Below are 8185 nucleotides of genomic sequence, written 5' to 3'. Positions count from 1 at the left end.
GGTCGGGCAACATGGAGATAGACGAAAATGCCTCAGAGAGTTTCCGTTGGCTTCGCGTCAACTGGAAATGGGGAACTATCAGAAACGTAAAGATTGGAATATTCCTGCGTTTCAACCCGGTGGTGACATTTTTATCCGCTGCAATCATCTGGTTCTTCGTAATTTGGTGCGCAGTCCAAGCCGACGTCGCTAACCGCGAGATGTCCAAATGGATGTTGTGGATCACAGAGGTGTTCACCTGGATGTACATCGGCACCCAAGATGTGTGGTTTCTGTTTATTATTGTCCTCTACTTCTCCAAGTATGGTAAAATGAAACTTGGAAAACCTGATGACAAACCGGACTTTAATGACCTGACATACTTCACAATGTTGTTTGCTGCCGGCATCGGGATTGGCTTGTTTTACTTCGGAGTGGGTAAGTCTTTTGGCCTGCGGTATAGTTCGTTAAACTTTGCTTATTTATCCACTATCTACAGGGCTGGTGAATGCTTATATCGAAGGAGCAGGTTTCTACTTGTAATTAAAGGAATGTGAAATCATTTATTAAGTATGCTAATAGTGGTTCCGCTTCAGAGAAAATATCCGTGGTTTTACTTTGCCAACTTAAACGGTCAATAAAAATACGTACGTGACCCGTGCGTTCAAGATCATACCATATATGTGTACTCTATGTGATATAAACTTTTGTAACGAAATATGTCTTGCGGTTGGTTTTTTCCTATGTGCGTCATGTCATTAAGCGGAAATTTTTCGTACTCGGAAACAACGACCCAAGTGATGCCTTCATGCATAACAATCATCTGTTTTCGTGTCATAACCTTTTCAAAATTTAGGCGCGTTTGACCTTACCCACATGTCTACCTCATGCGACATTGTAGACTCACTGTAGATTCATTTGTTCAAAGTCCATTTTTAAAGTAAAACGAAAGAACAAGTTCTCACTGGCTAAATATTCTTCAGCATTAGTCGCTTAAATAACCAACCAAGGAATTGCATTTCTAAATCTAAGACATAACAAAAACAGGGTACAATACAAAGAATAAATTATCAATTCTGTTACGAAGCAAATCAGAATTGCATTTCTAAATCTAAGACATAACAAAAACACAATACAATACAAAGAATAAATTATCAATTCAGTTTCGAAGCAAATCCGAAAGCAGATGAATTAGGTTTGTTGTGAAAGGATTTTAAAAAGAGCATATATATAACCCGAAATTAAACCGCTTCAAGCTGGTCACAAGTATCTGCTAGGAACACTTCAACTACAAGCCTATTGTGCGTCAAATATTGAATCAATGCTCGTAATACCAGAATAATAAACCGGCATATTTATTGTCAAGACAATCACAAACACGATCACAGTAGCCATTGGAATGTCATTATATCTTGATATTTCTACAAATCCTTCCAGTTAATACCATGAGCTATGAATAAGGGACGGTATGGAGAAGTGGTATTTTCGCCTGATGTTCAATTCAATTTGAAGCTGCATCCGATGATTTCAAAGTAAACTGTATTCAAGAGATCAGAGACTTGCGCAAAGTCAATAGGTCACGTGGTATCGATATATCAATATTCTGGCTCCGAGACTTTCAAGATCAGGACAAACTTCTATATTTGGAGGTGCTTTCTTTACGTCCAAGTCTCCTTTAGGAATTGAAACACAAAGGAAACTCAACAACTTTGCAATTTTGTCCGGAAAGTCTCGGAGCCATGTTAGAGTTTTGATATATCGAACGTGGCCTATTGCCGGGTCTAAACGATAAATGGCTTTCATTCGTTTGGTTATAGTGTATCGATGTGACTTTTAATGACCATGGTATGAGCGACATACGGAACATACATAAATTTTATTTTTGTTTTCAAATTAAAATTACAATTATAACATGCCCGCGGGTAGCTGAGCTAATCTAGGCGGGTCATCTTTACACGAATTATTTTAAAATATACAACTGGGTACAACTAAATACAACTGAAGGCAACAAGAGAACTAAAGAGACTAAAATTGACGACAATAGAATTGCTGCGTCTTTTCTGTCACTAGCAATTTTTCAATCGGCGACAGTCACGCAGCTTACGCCCTTAATTTTAGTTTTTTTTTTTTATTAGTGAAATTAAATTACCGCACCACTGCGTTTCTATTTGCAATGTCATCGTGATAAGACTGATTTAGTTACTGCTATCTTGACCCTTGCCTTGTTTATCCGTACAGAACGAAACAAATCATTGGTCCGGTTGAAAGTTGGCAGACAGTCAAAAATAAATAATGAGTTACAGTTCTTGACTTAAATGCCGACAGTTCCTTTTCTGCTAAACCAAACAAACTACATGTAAATACGATGTTACATGTATTAACGTTTGATAAACCTCTTGGTCAATACCTGTTTGCGGTTAGGCGGTCTTTCCTAAAGAACGTTGAGTTAGTTATGAAAACAATGAGAAGGAAACATAGAGTGAAATGAGGAAGGGATGGTTAACCAAGATCTGGAAGACTGAAAAACAACGCTGAGACGAATTGAAAACTCTAGGTCGAATGTTTAAAAAATGCCATACACCTAAAGCCGGTCGATGTTCTTTTTTGAAAGAAGCAAAGGAGCTCGGTCACGAAATTTTCATCAATTTTGACAACGTGCAAAATTACCTTTAAATTGAAGGAAACCTGAAAATAGTACTTTTCCAAGATAGAAAAACATCAAAGAGATGACAGTAAACGATACAGGAACAAGGATGGTTAAGGATGGAAAAGATTGACATGGATGACAAACGACGAACTTGAAAGATTTAGGGGAAACTTAACTTTTTAAGATGCGCGCACTGTGACGTAGTTCCTTAACAGTTTCCAGCACTTATATTTTGATGGGTCGTTACAACCACTTTTTAGCACTTGAAGCTACAATAATGGTATCTAATAACCACCCGATCATTGGTGAACACGTTGTTATCATTTTCGTGACACAATGTGTTACCATAACAACAGTATGACCTGTTAAAAACACCCATAATAACAGCTTTAGGGGCTTATAATTCAAAAACGGCACAGTGAATTTTTTTTAATGTCATCAAATTTTAATAATCATGATAAGACGCAACTTTTGGCAAAGTTTTAAAAAATCTGTACAGATGTTTTTAAAACTTTGCCAAAGTTGCGTATTATTTGATCACCGTGCCGTGTACATTTTGATAAACAACAAGACCTTTCAACTTACTTGTTTTACGGTCTAGTGTCTTGTATCGCACTAATAGATGACTGCTTCATCATGCAATAACATTATTATTAAACTTACATGGTTCGTTACCTTGCAGCTGAACCTGTATGGCATTATGAACCAGGAGATTATGGAAACCGTTATTGGGGCAGGTAAATATGACTTCTTTTTGCTTCTTTTTTTTTATTTTTTTAATTGTGTCGATCCTGTACACGTACACAGTCACCCACTTGGGCTTTATTCATGTATTATGACATCAGGCAAAAACATTGTCTAATTACAAATTTGTTGACTTCATCCTCCAATAGCCAGTAAAACTTTTAGACTAAAAAACTGGAAAACTCTAAGTGCCATGTTTTTTCTTTAGAGTACAAAAGAACAGGTGGTGAGATTTTTTCAAATAATTAAGTTCTGATTGGCTTATTGCGAATCTGGCTACGGTATGGTACCAAACGGTAGAAGTGGAGGCGCGGGGGCCTCATGGTTAGTGCGCTCGCCTCCGAATCGAGCCCTGGCTAGGAATATTGTGTTGTGTTCTTGGGCAGGACACTTTACTCTCACAACGCCTCTCTCCACCCAGGTGTATAAATTGGTACTGGCGGATTTAATGCTAGGGATGGAGCTAGCCCTGCGATCACCATCGGGGGAGGGGGGGGGGGGGAGGGGGTAGAAATACTCCTAGTCGCTTCATGCCCCTGAAACCGGAGATAAGCCGATGCAGGCTTTACTTCACGATGGTACCAAACTGTTCTATAGCTGTTTCTCAGTCAGCTCTTCACTTTACTGCATTTTTTCCTATATAGATACAGCGACAATCAACGTGCCCAGGACGCCATCAACTTGACATTGTTTCACTGGGGCGTCCACGGATGGATCGTGTATGTGGTAGTGGGTCTCCTTCTCGCCTTCGTGGGCTACAGAAAAGGCCTTCCTATGACCATCCGCTCCTGTTTCTACCCACTTATTGGTGATAAGATCTACGGCTGGATGGGTGATGCGGTAGACATCTTCTCTGTGGTGTGCACCATGTTTGGTGTGTGTACCAGTCTTGGAGTTGGCTGCATGCAGATCAACAATGGCTTTCATCGTCTCAATCCAGACATTGAAAACAGCGGGACCAACCAAGTCATCATCATTTGGTCAATTACAGCATGCGCCACGGCGTCTGTGGTAAGTGGCTTGAAGGTTGGCATCCGTCGGCTAAGCGAGATCTGCTTCACGCTGGGCATGTTCATCATGCTGATTGGCTTCTTCTACGACAACCCTTGGCATTCATTGAATGTGTACGTACAGAGCATTGGTTACTACTTACAGTGGATCGTGCAACTTGGATTTCACACAGATGCTTTTGCACAACTGGGAAATGCGCCCGATGGCAAGCAGGCGGAGCGATGGATGAATGACTGGACCATCTTCTACTGGGGATGGTGGATCGCCTGGTCTCCGTTTGTGGGCATGTTTATTGCGAAGATTTCCAAGGGAAGAACCATCCGACAGTTCATCAACGGCACAATGACAGCACCGATCCTGTACGCATTCTTGTGGTTTTGCATTTTTGGTGGCCAAGGCTTGAAGATGGAACGAGATGCTGCGGTTGCAAACATAACGTGCGACTCCATAATGGGAGGAAGGGGATCCTTGGCTCCATATAAAGGCCTGTACCGCTTGTCCTGCAGAGGAAAGAACGACATGTGGTTTGATGTCGTGCAGCAGTATGGTGACCTAGGAACGTTCCTCTCTGTTATTTCACTCATGAGTATTATCCTCTATTTCGTCACCAGTTCCGATAGTGGTTCTCTTGTGATCGATTGCCTCTCAGCAAATGGCGACCCGGAACCCCCTGTCGCCCAGCGTGTCTTTTGGGCCCTGACAGAAGGCGCAACAGCTACAGCGCTGCTGAATGCAGGAGGCGAAGAAGGGCTTGTAGCCTTGCAGTCCATGTCAATCGCCTCCGGTGTCCCGTACACTGTACTTCTCTGTTTCATGTGTGTAGCGTTATGGCGTGCTGTGAAGATGGAGGGCGGTGACCTTGATCCACATGGTCCGCAGTTCAGCACCAGTCTTTTGGACGTCCTGAGCAGTCCAACAAAAGGAAGCGTCGGCAAGGTTCTACTAGCCACATTTGCACCTTGGTATTCGATGGGAAATGCTGCCTACAAGATCAGTGGCAAAAACGAGAAACCTCGATGGGTGTACATGTTAATCCTTGCGGTCATGTTTTACCTCTGGATCATTCTGATGGCGGTGGAGCCTGCTGTAGACGCAATTTCCTACGTTGGTTGGGCTATACTGATGGGCTTCTTCGCCTACGCCACATCCATTCGCTATTCCATTCGCTTGAGGTACAATATCTATGGCAACAGCGTGGAGGATTTCTTTGCAGTGATGGTCTTGTACCCGTTTGCAGCCTACCAGATGGAGCACCACATGGATCACGTCTATGACCTGGACCGAACAGACTACCCCATGTTGGAAAAACCAGACAAACCTAATGGTCACCGTGCGAGTGGCGCATACGGGTACAAAGAGGAAACACCAGCCAATGGAAAGGCCTATCACATGGATCACACCTTAAAACTACCAGAGAAAGGACTTCCCCAGTCCGATGGAAATTGGACACCTACGATGTCCCTTCACGACCTGTCCCAGTCTGGGAGTCACTACAACCCAGCCGCTGATGACGATTTATCAATGCGATCTGGAAATTCTTTCTGGTCCAAGACCAATGTCGTTTAATGACACGGACCGTTGCTAACTCATGTTTATTGTGTTCGCTTTTCACTGATTAACTTTTATAATCATTTAATGCATGTGTGTTTGGTCTCCTCCAAGCTCACCAATTTGAATATATAACCATAGCTTAACATAGCTATCCCATACTTTATTGGAATTCCAAACAGTAAGTTCTTGCTTGTAACAGACAAATACGTCAAGAATATTCATGTATTTCTAGTATTTACGGGAACATTTCAGAATAAAACTAAGGGAAAAATTAAGGCGAAATCTGATAGGAAATCGAGCAATTTCGATATTTAGTGGATAAAAACCTGGTACCAGAATAATTTTAGTTATTTCACAGTCATTTTTACGTTTTCTTAAAGCTTAAGATATAAATAGTTGCCTAAAATAACACTGAAAACAGTTTCCCAAGGGAGAAACTCGCGAAAATAAATTTCGAAGTTCTGAGAAATTGTGCAAACACAGGTAAAATATCATCGTCAGTTTCATTTTCACCAGTTCTTTCAAGTGATTCATACGAAGTTCAAATTAAATTCTTTTAAAACAGTCGCACAGAAGTTTCCAATACCGTGTAAATAATCTCGGTTCCAAGGTTTTGTCCACTTGTTACTCGAACTTCTGGTGGATTCCTTCTTAAACATTAAGTAACTCGATTACCTGATAAACGAAATTTCATTTCTGAACCTTTTTTTGCCATTAATATACCTATCTTGTCAACTTATATCGAAGCGCTTATTTCAACAGTTATTTAAGCGCGAATTCATAGCTAGCTTCGCTTCTTTAAATTTGACTTCACGATGTCACCATGAACACTGAACACATTTTGCACATTTTCATATTGAAATGTTTCCGTAATTAGAAAAAAATGAAAGGTTAATGTATACGTCTGAATTTTTTCATATAATTTAGGTGTACATATTTCAGTCATGAACTTTTATGTTCTTTTATAACATAACGAATTTGTCACAATAAAGTTTTTAGAGCAGTTCGACAGTTTTTTTTTCAATTGGCCAACGTAATTTTCTAGACAGTATGGAATTGTATCTAATGCAAGGTATACTTTTTAACCCGTGGAGGGAATATAAATCTTTCGTTTTATAGCGAGGTTACTTACTTATCCTATTTTTCCCGGGGGTCTCCCATATAAAAAGTTGGTGGATGGCAACGCTTAGGAGTATAAGATTTGGGTGTTCATGATGAAACTATTTTGAGCTGTCAAAGTATCTTTCAGGGTGCACTCGAAGAAGTAATGATAAAAGAAATGCTCTTATTTTCTTTTTTAGGCTAGTTTTGGGTCCGTCTCTCGAGTCCGATCTTCTAGCGCACGCTCCTTTCCTGAACAGCGGCTGGTAATCGAGCCTATTATGTTTTAAGTGCTATTTTTTATTGGTCAAATAAAGCTTGAACCACGTTCAGATTAGGTGTTTATCTATATTAATAGAGATTTTTGATCAGTTACCATTCGGCACAACTGCTTTGGTACGATCGATACCCTATTAAAATTTTGGTTTTCTTCGTATTCCACATGAAGAAAGTGTGATGGTGTTGAAGATTTGAAAGGAATTCGAAGTATATTTTGAGCCAAAAGTTACTGAAATGATTTACAAACCCTGTTTAACGCGAGCGACCATGAAAAATTTTCTCTGCAGATGTTTAGCTGGAAGTAATTAACCATTTAGGCTGAAATCCGTTTCCTCGTTTTGCCAGCTCAAACTATTGATGCGATTTGTCACGATCAGCCAGTGACGCCATTTTCGATATATTAAAATTCTAACTTGGCTCCGAGGCTTGGGGGAATAAAACAAGACAAATCGAGGTCGAGGGATGAACAATTAACTTCTTTTGTTTTATTCCCCAAGGCCTCTGAAGCAGGTTAGAATTTTAATAAATCGAAATTGGCCTGTTAGTGGAGGCAGCATTAAGGACTTTAAGATAGTCGAGTACGGTCGGCTACAACGGCTGGATGCGTATTCAGTAGACTGGGTCGAGTACGGTAAAAGGGCGCGAAAATTTGACGCGTGCCCGGACTTAAAATCCGGAGTTTAAGTTCCCTGCTCTGACTAAGCTGGAGTTGTTTCTCTGTAGACCCTAGTTCAACTTCTCGGTCTTGTTTGTAAATAACCAACTGGTCTGCCTCCCGCCAGTTGCGATTTTTAAGCATATTATGTCTATTTGAAATATTGTTTCTGTCAGTTTGAGAGGCAGGCTTGTGAACTAGCTAGATGTAGCTAAGCG

At 40.6% G+C, this 8185-nt stretch overlaps 1 protein-coding gene across 1 annotated transcript in view; it reads left to right on the top strand.

Moving 5' to 3' along the window:
• The window catches only part of LOC110062187 (uncharacterized), a 7401-nt gene extending 36 nt beyond the window's left edge, over nt 1–7365 (top strand). The window contains exons 1-3 of the mRNA XM_020769058.2: nt 1–417; nt 3309–3363; nt 4015–7365. The exon at nt 1–417 is cut by the window's left edge and continues 36 nt beyond it. Of these exons, the coding sequence (XP_020624717.2) occupies nt 12–417; nt 3309–3363; nt 4015–5947 (2394 nt within the window). The 5' untranslated portion in view covers nt 1–11 and the 3' untranslated portion in view covers nt 5948–7365. The remainder of the gene's footprint in view (nt 418–3308; nt 3364–4014) is intronic.
• The last annotated feature ends 820 nt before the right edge of the window (nt 7366–8185 follow it).

The sequence above is a fragment of the Orbicella faveolata genome, unplaced genomic scaffold, assembly GCF_042242905.1.
Source record: "Orbicella faveolata isolate gen_17 unplaced genomic scaffold, um_ofav_v1 contig_14, whole genome shotgun sequence".
Classification (NCBI taxonomy): domain Eukaryota; kingdom Metazoa; phylum Cnidaria; class Anthozoa; order Scleractinia; family Merulinidae; genus Orbicella; species Orbicella faveolata.
This window is presented reverse-complemented; position numbering and strand designations above follow the sequence as displayed.